The sequence below is a fragment of the Micromesistius poutassou genome, assembly GCF_964030765.1.
Source record: "Micromesistius poutassou genome assembly, chromosome: 2".
NCBI classification, from domain to species: Eukaryota; Metazoa; Chordata; class Actinopteri; order Gadiformes; family Gadidae; genus Micromesistius; species Micromesistius poutassou.
In genome coordinates this window covers 18,490,152-18,503,071 of record NC_140272.1, presented here as the reverse complement: position 1 = coordinate 18,503,071, position 12,920 = coordinate 18,490,152, and the positions used below count along the sequence as shown (strand labels likewise).

At 42.8% G+C, this 12,920-nt stretch overlaps 1 protein-coding gene across 1 annotated transcript; it reads left to right on the top strand.

The window, feature by feature from the left end:
- Positions 1-2,873: 2,873 nt before the first annotated feature.
- On the top strand, positions 2,874-11,874 carry LOC311339020 (inter-alpha-trypsin inhibitor heavy chain H3-like). The gene is made up of 22 exons (XM_084464374.1): positions 2,874-3,022; positions 3,584-3,613; positions 3,790-3,813; positions 3,995-4,152; positions 4,475-4,579; positions 4,729-4,891; positions 4,983-5,093; positions 5,187-5,315; positions 5,416-5,532; positions 5,697-5,865; positions 5,950-6,075; positions 6,255-6,436; positions 8,835-9,020; positions 9,116-9,255; positions 9,378-9,538; positions 9,662-9,688; positions 9,807-9,884; positions 10,056-10,169; positions 10,323-10,524; positions 10,665-10,837; positions 11,281-11,392; positions 11,514-11,874. Exons 1-22 carry the CDS (start codon positions 2,909-2,911, stop codon positions 11,650-11,652), a joined length of 2,760 nt encoding a protein of 919 aa, XP_084320500.1. The 5' UTR covers positions 2,874-2,908; the 3' UTR covers positions 11,653-11,874.
- The last annotated feature ends 1,046 nt before the right edge of the window (positions 11,875-12,920 follow it).

Here is a 12,920-nt window from a genome sequence, read left to right as displayed (position 1 = left end):
GCATTTCAGCACTGTAGAGATCCTTTGAGTTTTGTGAATGACAAGTTTTTTTTATTTTCAAGCTCTACATAGATTAGTTAAGGAATCGATTGGCCGACTGACTAATTTTTATCATCAATAAATCATTTAAGTCGTTTATTGAATATTTGTTTTAAACATTTGCTGTTTAATTTGCATTTCAATTCAAATATGTTGTTAATCATTGAGTTTTTCTTGGCTGCTTGTTGTCATAGGCACAGAGGGTGTAGTCACCCTCTGTGTCTGCCACACCCCCTGTTTGTCTCTGTGCTCTGCCTGCCACGCCTCAACCGTTCACACCTGGCCTGCATCAGCTCATCAACTCCCCATCAAATACACCTGGTTTCCCTGCAGTCATCGCCAGATCGTACTTCAAACTTCAGTGGTAGATATTCCCGGCTCCAGTATTTTCTAACACTTGCTAGTTGTTATTCTCCTGTTGAAATCTCCTATCTAACCTTTGTTTCCTTTTGCCTCAGTGTTTTGTGGATCAGCACCTCCAGCCTGCCTGCTTCACTCCCTCCAGCCTGAAACTCCCCACTCTCCAACCTGCCTCACCCCTGGTCTACTCCAAATAAACCTTTCCATTGCTCCAACTCCAAGTTTTGTCTCTGTGTTCTGCTCTTCCAGCAGCTACCGAACCCTAACACGTCAGATAAAGCAAGCACCTGGTCCATGGAAACTTGTGATGGCATTTGCTATCATGTATTATATTTTATAGACTAAATAATAAAATAATAATAAAATCGTGATGTATCCATTGTGAAAATAATCGTCAGGTGCAGCCCTAGTCTTGATCTTCTCTTGATCTGTCTTTATAGCACTATTTTTATCAATGAGCTAGAATAGTCAATCACATTAACATTGACATCACAACAACTGTACATCAACAAATGTACATGTAAAGTAACTGAATAATATATATAACAATGTCACTTTGTCAAAGAAAGCTATCCTTTTTTGAGCCCATGTTGTTGCCATCCAGCTTGATGTAGGAATCATTGACAATTGTGATTGAGGAGAAGAGGACGGGCTCCTCCTGTTACCAAGCTAGACCTTCTCCGTGCTGTCTCGCTGCTCCTCGGCCTGTCGGGACACACACACACACACACACACACACACACACACACACACAAGCAAGCACACTTGCACGCACGCATGCACAACACACACACACACACACACACACACACTCGCAAATTCATAATTTAAGCTACATTTATTTCTTTTCACCACAAATGCGGTTCGACTAAACAACATCATTTATTTGTTTACTATAGTTATACAGAATCGGTTTCTATCTGAGCCAAAATAAGAGATAATAAGAGAACAAAAGGGGTCCCCGTACTGAGCCTTGAGGGACAATGGTGTGAAGAAGTTGTGTGAAGGGTGTGGAGAAGGAGCGGCTTGATTCTAGCAGTCTTGAAGGACGCTGGACTAAGGCCTGAAGTGAGGAAGGAGTTGATGAGGATGGTGAGGAATGGCAGGGGTACTTCGAGACAGCCAGGAGGAGGGAGGAAGGGATCGGGTCAATGAGGAAGGTGGTGCTGATAGACGTAACTAACTATTCTGCCGACATCTTCGGAGGAGAGAGGAATAAAGTGGGTAAAAACTGAGGCGTGGATAGTGGGAGGGAGTATGGTGGTAAGGGTAAAAGAGGAGCTGAAATCCTTCACTCTCTCGGTAAAGTAGGTGACAAAGTCATCAGCTGTCATCAGCAATATTGAAAACAATTTCCATGGGGTCGAGGCGGAGGAGTGGATTTTGGTCAAGGTCAGATTTTGCTGTGACAAAGTGGAGGTGAAGTCTGAGAGGAGGTGAAAGTAGTGACAGAGATCATGAGGAAAGTCTGAGCTCTTCCATTGCCTCTCACCTGCCCGTTACTCAGATCTACGAAGCTCTGCTCTGCCTGAAGAGATTCGGACATTCAAGGAGGGGGGGGGGGGGGGGGGGGGGGGGGGAGTCCAAAGAGGGGGGGAGGGAGGATAGCAAATTGTCTTAGGCTTCCTCAGTAGAAAAAAATTTCTCGAGATGGTAGTGAAGACAGGACAGTTGAGGTGACAGTAGAGAGAGAGAAGGAGATTTCAGGTTAGTACAGAGGAGGGAGGGGAATGACTTCAAGAGGACTTGTCTACAACCCCACTCCCTCGCCTCTCACTACCCCCAGGTCTGGTGCAAGGGCTTATCCCTCCAGTAGAGACGACTCGACGAGGTTAATTCTCAGCCATCAAACGAGTTCATTGACTTTTGGACTTAAAATCAAATATTGGGACTTCAGCAGGGGAATCATAAGGGAAAATACTGGGTATTATGAGGTAAAATTAGCAGATCAACAGCTGCTGAATAAAAGGCAATAAAAAAACAAGGACTAATAATAAAAAATAATATAAAAAATGTAAATACTGTGAACTAGTAAGTGAAGCTAGGTGTTTATTGTGTATATCTGTTGTAAATGTATCTGTTACATTTATTTAACCCTAACCGTCTATGACTCTCCAGTCCTATATTTGGAACTGTTTCTGTCAGACAAATGCTGTTTGTCAAAGCTAGATAACACATTTTCCAAAATATGAAAATGTTGAATTAATGAAAATACCCTCTGAGTACACGCTACCAAGTTAAAATATTCTGATTAATTCTACTGGCTTTGGAGGGCTGATAATAATGACACTACTGATTTTTAAGCATAGGTAGGTATGCCATAAACATGGTAGAGCATGAGATGGATGCAATGCACTAAAATTCAACCCAAAGTTGCATGTTCACTTTTTGGGCCAGGGGGGTTGGTCCACATTTGTTTGAGCAAGGCACAAAAGTGTGTTTGTTGCTCCTACTGGGCAGGGTCCTGACTACACATTGGACTGAGTCAGTGTTAAGAGGACATTCAGTCATGTCTAATGTGCGGGGTGGTGCTGTGCTGCTGCTGTTGGGCCTTCTCAACCTCTGGCCACTTTGGCCGGTCCAGGGAGCCCTGCTGATCTCTCGCTACGATGCTACGACGCAGGTGAACTTACTAATGTTGTCTTTCTTATTATTGTTAAAAGTCCATTTGAAAATGACATCAATGTCTAATAGTCCACTTGCCCTGCTTTATTGGTTCATTGGTTTTTACTGTCATTTACTCTTCTGCTACCTGTTGTTTTACCTGGATGTAGTTGTTCTGCTACCTGCCTTTAGTTGTTCTGCTACCTGCATATAGTTCAGTTGTAGTTATTCTGCGTGGTTTCATTCCTGATTTGTATGAGGACATGCTTTCAATTCAATTCAATTCAATATACTTTAATTGTCCCCGTGGGGAAATTCGTTGTGGGCTTCACAGGTGGTCTGCAGTTTGACAATAAAAACAATCAAACAAACAAGAAATAAAAATCAATCAATCAATCAATAAACAACATACGTTACCCATACCAACACAGCACATAGCAACAAAAAATGGCAGTTGCCCAACCGTTACAATACGCTTCTCCAACTGCCATTCTGTGTCACATTTCCCTTTTTGATATTTATTCTCCAGGTAGGTTATGTCAACATAGTATAATATGTTTATCATTTGACTACATTTCAGGAGACAGAAGGTGCCATCAGGTCAATTCAGGTATTTTCAGCTCTTGCCATTTTTCATTTTTCGACATGTACGATTAAATATGTATCTTGCTACAAAATGATCATCTTACGATGACCAACTGCAGCAAAGCCTTGACTGTTTCACCCAGAAGCCTGGACCTGCAGGCTAAAAATATATTTTTTTTTATATTTTATTTTTTGTTACAGAAAAGAAGTGTAGACGATGCAAAGGTAAGGGAAAACTTCTGGGATACATTCTGATATTCATGCCGATTAGAGATCCACTTGTTGTTGTTGTTTTGTTTGTTTGTTTGTTTTTTGCATACAGAAATCCCAAAATCAAGTGCTAAAGGCATGTCTAGCAGTCTCCCTTGACTACCAATTTACGTTTTGTTTTCGCCCATGTGTTCAGATGGTGGAGGTGCTCAGTGTCACAGTACACTGTACGGTGGCATCTCGGTTCGCTCACACAGTCATGACCTCCAGTGCTTTGAACAAAGCCAACTCCTCTCAGGAAATATTCTTCGAGGTGGACCTGCCCAAGACGGCCTTCATCACCAACTTCAGCATGTGAGTCTTCCGCCGAAACTCACCCTTCAAAACACTGAAAGCTTTTCGCCTTCTAACAAAAGAGATCTGAGATCTTCTTTTAACCAGCAAGTTTCAACATTGAGCCTGTTGTTGGCTAACTGTTCAATTCATCAATATATGAGGCTTCTCATCTCACATTCTTTGGATCCATTGTGCAACACTTACAACACAATTGTTGCTTGATTCCTTTGTTTGGAAGAGGCTCAAGTGAAAGATACGATTCCATCGACACATTATAGCAGCAGTAAAAGCATTTTCAAAACCCTTTCTTCACGTTTCAACTGCCCTCTTCTGTTCACAGGGAGATTGAGGGTCAGATATATGTTGGGGTTGTGAATGAAAAGGAGAAAGCCAAGAAACAGTATGAGAAGGCTGTTTCAACTGGACAGACAGCTGGACTGGTCAAGTAGGTGGAGATTGAACAGGCATTTACCTTGATTCATGTCACATTGTGTTTACAGAAACAATTCACATTTTTTCATGTGGAATCTAAAGTATATTTTACTGTTTGATATCACTCATTGGGCTAATAATATAATTGGCATGATGTTCCAGAGCTTCTGGAAGGAAAATGGAGAAGTTCTCTGTGTCGGTCAACATCGCAGCCAAGAGCAATGTAACCTTCATCCTGACCTATGAGGAGCTTCTTCAGAGGAAATTTGGCAAGTATGAGATCCTGACCCGAATAAACCCCAAACAGCTGGTCCAGAACTTTCAGGTGAGTTTACAATCCCTTAAGTTTCCTGGGCTCAGTAAATGTACATATTTATACAAAATATCTTTGTGTGTGTGTTTGTTTGTGTTTACAGATTGTGGCTGATATCTATGAGCCCCAGGGCATTGACTTTGTGGATGCTCATGGAACCTTCCTTTCCAATGAACTTCTCCCCCTGGTGGAGAAAACGGTCACAGACAACAAGGTTCAGTTTGATATCTATCACCAGGAAGTGAATTACATGGCCCACTACATTTTGTGGTCATTTGAAACTGAAGCCAATACATCCCTCTTTCAGGCACACATCTCCTTCTCGCCCACACTGGATCAGCAGAGGAAGTGTCCAGAGTGTGATGGGTCTCTGATCGATGGGGATTTCATCATCAAGTATGACGTGAAACGAGCGTCAGGCCTAGGAGACATTCAGGTCTGCTGTCAACAAACATATGAGACGCAATGATGACTTTAGTTGAGCAACATGGACCCATTTAAACTGATCAATTTCACTTTTACATTTCTACCTCCAGATCGTGAACGGATACTTTGTGCATTTCTTTGCTCCTCCGGATCTTCCTCGTGTCCGAAAGAATGTGGTGTTTGTTATTGACAAGAGTGGTTCAATGTCAGGCACTAAGATGGCCCAGGTAACTTTGATTGTGTTTGTATATGTGTGTGCGTGTGTGTGTGTGTGTGTGTGTGTGTGTGTGTTTGTATGTGTGTATGTTGCATGGACAGTGATGTAGAAAACATAAAATTTTACTACATTCACATACTAACTACCAGCCTTGTTGTATTCTTGCCTGCAAAGACCCGCGTGGCATTGCAATCTATTCTCTCAGACCTCCATCAAGAGGACTACTTTGGTATCATCATATTTGATGGCGGCATTGATCCCTGGAAACAATCCCTTACTAAAGCTACAGAGGAAAACTTGGCTGAAGCCATCAAATATGTGCAGAGAATAGGGGCAACAGGAGGTAGAAATGCTTCTACTTGGCCAGACATCAAACTTCCTAACAACAAGTATACCAAAGATTAATCTAAATCCACTCATTTTTCAGGAACTAACATCAATGATGCCGTATTGATGGCCATCAACATGCTGAAAGATGACAGAAGGAACAAGAAGCTCCCAGAGAGAAGTGTGGACATGATCATTTTACTAACCGATGGAATGCCGAATATGGGTGGGTGTACAGAGAAATCAAAGTACATTTGTGATGATAGTTTGACGTGATATGTCATATGTCTCATATGTGGTCTCTTTTCATGGACATACTTACAGTACATCCTGTTCCATCACATTGGGTCATGATTGACTTCGACTTTGATGATTGTCTTCTTTAATGTCTTTGTGATTGTGTAGGTGAAAGCAACCTTTCAAAGATCCAGCAGAACGTGCGTGAAGCCATCAGTGGTAATATGACTCTGTTCTGCCTGGGCTTTGGGGATGATGTGGATTACTCCTTCCTGGACGTGATGGCCAAACAGAACAATGGCGTGGCCCGCAGGATCTACGAAGCCTCCGACGCTACCCTTCAGCTGCAGGTGAGGTTATGCTAATCAGGAGCGTTGTTAGGATTTCAGGACATTCAGGGCTTAGCCCGGACCTCTGTAGGGGGGGTCCCCGTCAATGCCTTTAGGCCCCTTCCACACGGAAACTCTTTTTTTGTGAAAACACATAAGTCTTGTGCGTTTGGGCCGACCGTCCAGACCAGTGGCGATTTCTCTAAGACTGCAAGGGAAGCTCAGCTTCCCCTAAAATTTCCAAAATTAAATGGTCAAATATATACTGTTGTGTTAACATTTCATTGACTAAAAATGCGTTAAAACACGTCCATCTCGAAGACGAGTTTGTTCAGAATCAGCTGCTTATCACAGGTCGACTTTCCTTCTCATACATTCCCGTAGCGTCACAGTGCATTTTCCTGTTGAAGCTCAGCGTCCATCCACTTCACTGGGGCTTCATAGCTTTTTTTAGTGCGTCGAAAGTCGACGGTCATTGGATAATGCTGTGATTATGTCCCTACCACGGACACTCAGCGTCTCTGGGGGTGAATGGAGGAGTGGGCTGGCCTGGACGCTGGGCTTCTGCGTGATGATTGGAGGGTCTGCGAAAGACTGAGTTGCTGTTTGATTGACAGCGATTTTGAACTATAAAAAGTCGCCGGAGCTGTCTTCATTCCTCAGTCCCATCGCAGATTTTTGCAAGCGAGTCGAAAGATGAACTGCAACCTATTTCTTGATTTTTGCTTGGCGAAAAGACAATTTTCATCGTACATTTCATTACTAACCCTTATTCACACAATTCCTTGCTTCAGTTTAACATAAATCCCACATTTCCTTGTTAAAGTTTAATATTGTTTTGGTAGTTGGCCATCACTTTGATTCAGGGAGCCTGAGGTCTGAACTTCAAGTCATGCATTCAGATCAGGACTTGCAGGGTGACAGGGGAAAGCTGTGTGATTTCTACGTGTTCCTCAAAGGCATGAAGTTGGACAGTGCAATGCCTCAGCTTTACAAACTGTTCTCATTAGTGGCAACAATTGGAGCTACATCTGCAGGTGTAGAAAGGAGCTTCTCCTGTTTAAAGCGGCTCAAGTCCTACACAAATAACACAATGGGCCATGGCCGTTTAAGCAGCCTGGAAAATACAGCTAGTTGGTATGACAGGGTCACAGAGCATTTCCTTGAAAAGGAACAGAGAGCAGAATTTACATATACATAAATTGACAATTTATATGATGTAGGCCGAAAATGAGCTTCCCCTCTTTGAAAGACCAGCAGCCACCACTGGTCCAGACGGATCCAGCGTTTTCGGTGGCCGAAAACACACTTTTTTGAAACCAGGTCCCAGGGTGGATAAGATAAAAACGTCCTCATGCGTTTTCGTGTTCGGATTCGTGTGGACGCCAGATACGCAAACGATCGTCCCCCACCAGCTTGGCGACGTAAGAGTTCTGTCGACTTTGTTTTGTTTGATTTGATTTGTATTATTTTTGTATCTTTGAATACAGCCCCTTGGTAAATGAAATTACTATCTGTACATTAAAAAGTATTTTCTGCTCAGTCAAAGGTTTAACAACTGCTTTCTCCTCCTCGACTGTATGTTTGTATACAGCGCGCAGGCTTGATGCGCATGAACCAGTGCCACACAGTGTCCTTGAATATGTACTACAGCGTTTCTACAGCTCGATACGTTTTCGCGATGAGTCCGTCTTTACGGGGATATTCCTGAAACGCAGCCAAGGAAAATGGAGGGGAAAAGACTGTTTTCGCCCATGTGGATGGGGCTTTTGTAACTGTGCACTCTGGCACCTTATTTACATTCAAAGTACATTCAATGTGTGTGTCAAAAACTTGTTTACTTTTCAGATTCATTATTATTTGTGATGTAATAAATCTTTTTTAATAATATTGAGCATAAGCTGAATATTTCACAGCATATCATATCATATCAGTACCAGACTAGAGAAAAATTGCTGAATATATTTATGTCTATTGGAATATAAAACACAGTTCACGTATAATACACTCCCTGTCTCTCTGGTCGGCACATAAAATGCATAGATCCCAAGTAGAGGGAAGTAGATCTGCTGCTTGAATGACACACAGAGGAACCAATTATTACCTTTGGAGGGCTTTGAATCATGATTGGAATGAAAGATGAATAGATCCTGGGAAATATCTTATCAATCATATTTTTGTTAACAATAAAAAATATCCTAATTGAGATCCAGGGCCAATCATAAAACAATCAGGGCTTTAGCCTAGGACGCCCCCGGCCTAACAATGGCTATGATGCCTAGAGGTGTCTTTGTTTAACTAATGAGGTAGCGTATTTCTGGGATAATGGCCTCTTTCTACTCTCCCCGTCCAGACAATCATTTCAAACAGTCCATTTCCATGTATGTGACCACTGGGTATGTGTATGAATGTGTTGCAGGGTTTCTATGATGAGGTGGCCAGCCCGCTGTTGTCAGCAGTGGACCTGCGTTACCCTGACAATGCGGTGGATTCCTTAACGCCTCATCACTTCAGTCAGCTGTTCAATGGCTCAGAGATCGTGGTGGCCGGGCGGCTGTCTGAAAACGACATGGACAACTTCCTGGTGGAAGTGTTTGCCAATGGGGTGGGTGAAGGACATGTGATATAGTGGTATCTTAGGGCATAAGAGGTGAACAGTTCAGTTTGGTTTGAGCTCTTTTGGCTTTCTGCTCAGCGTAGTTCGAGCAGGACTTCCAGGTGCAGGGCCAGGCTAGTGCCACCGACTGGGACGTGATCTACCCAGAGAAGGATTACATCTTTGGGGATTTCACTGAGCGCCTGTGGGCCTACCTCACCATCCAACAGCTACTGGAGACCAGGTTTGAGCGGATGGAAGCCAGTTATTATTGGAATGGATTTAAAAAACGTCACTGCTCTGGGAATACATTCTCAACCTTATAGCAAGACTGTCTGAATTATTTGTGTTGTTTCCTTTAATTAGTAAGAGTGGGCCACCAGAGGAGAAGAGCAACGCCACGGCCAAAGCCCTGGAGATGTCCCTGAAGTACAGCTTCGTCACCCCCCTCACCTCCATGGTGGTCACCAAGCCAGAGACCGAGGATGGTCCCAGCGGGCCCCTCATTGCAGACAAGCTGACTGAGGGTAGGGAGAGCTGGAGAGGCAGGAAGGAGGACTCAACTGAGTTGTACACCAACATACTGACATTGTGTCGTTATTGAGGCCCTACATGTATCTCTGTTGAATTATTCCCGCTTATTTCCACAGAACAACGGCAGCAGGCTGACAAACAGGGTATGATTGGAATTGAGCTTGTATTTGAATTCCCCTATAGTAGCTCTGAGAGTGCAGGCCTTGGAGGTGCATTGCTTCTCACTGTGTATTTGTTGTTGGTCATGCTGTCTGTGTGCAGGACATAGACACTACTCACCCCCTCAAGCTAACTACCACAGGACTAGTTCTTATCTTCCCAGCGCTCCTACATACTTTGGTACGTCATCTATATTCATGAAATCTGGCCATTGATCATTGTATATGGTTTTAGTGTATGTAGTGGGACAGATTATTCCCCACAATGACTTTACATGACACAACCCATATATCTATATCTTCCTTTGTGTATTATTGTTGCTGCCGCCTTGTCAATATACTGTTTGTTCAGTGGATGGAGATCCTCATTTCATGATCGAGCTGCCAGAGAGAGAGGACGCTCTATGCTTCAACATAAATGACTCACCTGGAACCATCTTTAACCTGGTCAGAGACCCCTCCATAGGTGAGCCTGCTGCAGTCCAGACGGCACACTTGTGTTGTTCATCAAGTGGGATTCCAACCTCTTGGCCTTATTAATGATCACTTAAACAAATCTATTATCTCTTATCTGTATCCTATCGGAAATAGATCATTTAATCACATGTTGCTTCTTCAGGACTTTTGGTCAATGGTCAGACCATTGGAGATAAGATGGTTGCCCCTGATGGCAAAGTCAACACCTACTTTGGCCGCCTTGGTGTTGTCCATCAGACCCTGAGGGTGAGGCTGGAGGTGACCACTGAGTACATCACTCTGTCCCAGGATGGACAAAAGGTCAAGCTGTTGTGGTCGGATCAAGCTTCCCTAAAAGGAACCAGGTAGAAACACCTAGAAACCAACAGATGCTTATGACAATGTTACGGCTTGACTTCCTCTCTTTGCTTTTTTACTTTGTCTTCCTACCAAGTTATTCTGATTACACCATCCCTGCCATCTCCACTTTCTCTCCTAACCCCAGTGTGGATCTGCTTTTGACCAAGGACCAGAGCGTCATGGTGACTTTAAGAGATTCTGTAAGCTTTGTGATCCTGCTCCACAAAGTGTGGAAGATGCACCCCTACCACCAGGACTACCTGGGATTCTACACTCTGGACAGCCACCTTCTCTCTCCAGCCGTCCATGGTCTGCTAGGTAATGGAACAACAGGGAAACATAGCAGGAAATAGTCCCCCAGACTTGGTGTTTATTGATAGTCATTTACGAATGCAACTAAGAACAGGTAGAACAAAAAACCATTGAAACTGTTTTAATTGTAAGTAAAGAATAGCAGAAAGCTTTCTCCTTCTTATTGGACTCTTATCTTTGCCTATTTGATGATGGATAGATGAGCCTTCCAGTTGCTACAGTCCAATGGGTAGGCTGGTAAACTGATCTATCCAGCATACATCACAAAGTCACAAAGTCAGAGGGCAGGGGAGATTTGGAAATGGCTTGTAATGGATAATCTCACTCACACCTGGTAAAATAGGCTATAATATAGCCTATTGTATTTTCATGAAACATAAAAACGAAAGTAAGATAAAAATTTTAAGGCAATCCATACAAAATATTTTCAATGGTGGTAAATTCTGCAGGTCAGTTCTACCATGGGATTGGGTTTGAGGTTGGAGATCTACGTCCAGGAGAGGTTCCTGAGAAACCAGACGCCACCATGTATGTCAAAGGACATCAGCTCAATGTGACCAGGTACACCTGCTACCTTACATGTTTTTCCCATAACAGTGAACATTTAGATCGGAAATTTGGAGGAAAAATGATTTATGACTTAATTAACCACCTTGTGACCTCTGTCTCTCTTGGACTCCAGAGGTTGGCAACGGGACTTCAGGAAGGATCTGAAGAAAGGAGAAAATGTCCCGTGCTGGTTCATCCACAGTAATGGGACAGGGCTCATTGACGGCAGTGCTGAAGATTACATCGTGTCAGGCCTCTTTAAGACTGTTTGACAAGTAGCAGACAAGCTCATCGATACTGCGGCACAGTGTGGCAGCTACTAACCTGTAGCAACTGCAGACCCAAGGAGCGCTTTACCACACCCTTTCATTGTCGTAATAATGTGTCACTGTATGAGACCCTTAATGAAGTTGCAATGCTAATCGAATTAAAAAAGAAAACCTTGTTTGATAAAGCATTAACAAGTTCTACAATAAATATTATATAATATCAAGCATTTCAGCACTAGAGATCCTTTGAGTTTTGTGAATGTTTTTTTTATTTTCAAGCTCTACATAGATTAGTTAAGGAATCGATTGGCCGACTGACTAATTTTTATCATCAATAAATCATTTAAGTCGTTTATTGAATATTTGTTTTAAACATTTGCTGTTTAATTTGCATTTCAATTCAAATATGTTGTTAATGGATCATTATAAAAGGAATCATTGAGTTTTTCTTGGCTGCTTGTTGTCATAGGCACAGAGGGTGTAGTCACCCTCTGTGTCTGCCACACCCCCTGTTTGTCTCTGTGCTCTGCCTGCCACGCCTCAACCGTTCACACCTGGCCTGCATCAGCTCATCAACTCCCCATCAAATACACCTGGTTTCCCTGCAGTCATCGCCAGATCGTACTTCAAACTTCAGTGGTAGATATTCCCGGCTCCAGTATTTTCTAACACTTGCTAGTTGTTATTCTCCTGTTGAAATCTCCTATCTAACCTTTGTTTCCTTTTGCCTCAGTGTTTTGTGGATCAGCACCTCCAGCCTGCCTGCTTCACTCCCTCCAGCCTGAAGCTCCCCACTCTCCAACCTGCCTCACCCCTGGTCTACTCCAAATAAACCTTTCCATTGCTCCAACTCCAAGTTTTGTCTCTGTGTTCTGCTCTTCCAGCAGCTACCGAACCCTAACACGTCAGATAAAGCAAGCACCTGGTCCATGGAAACTTGTGATGGCATTTGCTATCATGTATTATATTTTATAGACTAAATAATAAAATAATAATAAAATCGTGATGTATCCATTGTGAAAATAATCGTCAGGTGCAGCCCTAGTCTTGATCTTCTCTTGATCTGTCTTTATAGCACTATTTATCAATGAGCTAGAATAGTCAATCACATTAACATTGACATCACAACAACTGTACATCAACAAAAGTACATGTAAAGTAACTGAATAATATATATAACAATGTCACTTTGTCAAAGAAAGCTATCCTTTTTTGAGCCCATGTTGTTGCCATCCAGCTTGATGTAGGAATCATTGACATTTGTGATTGAG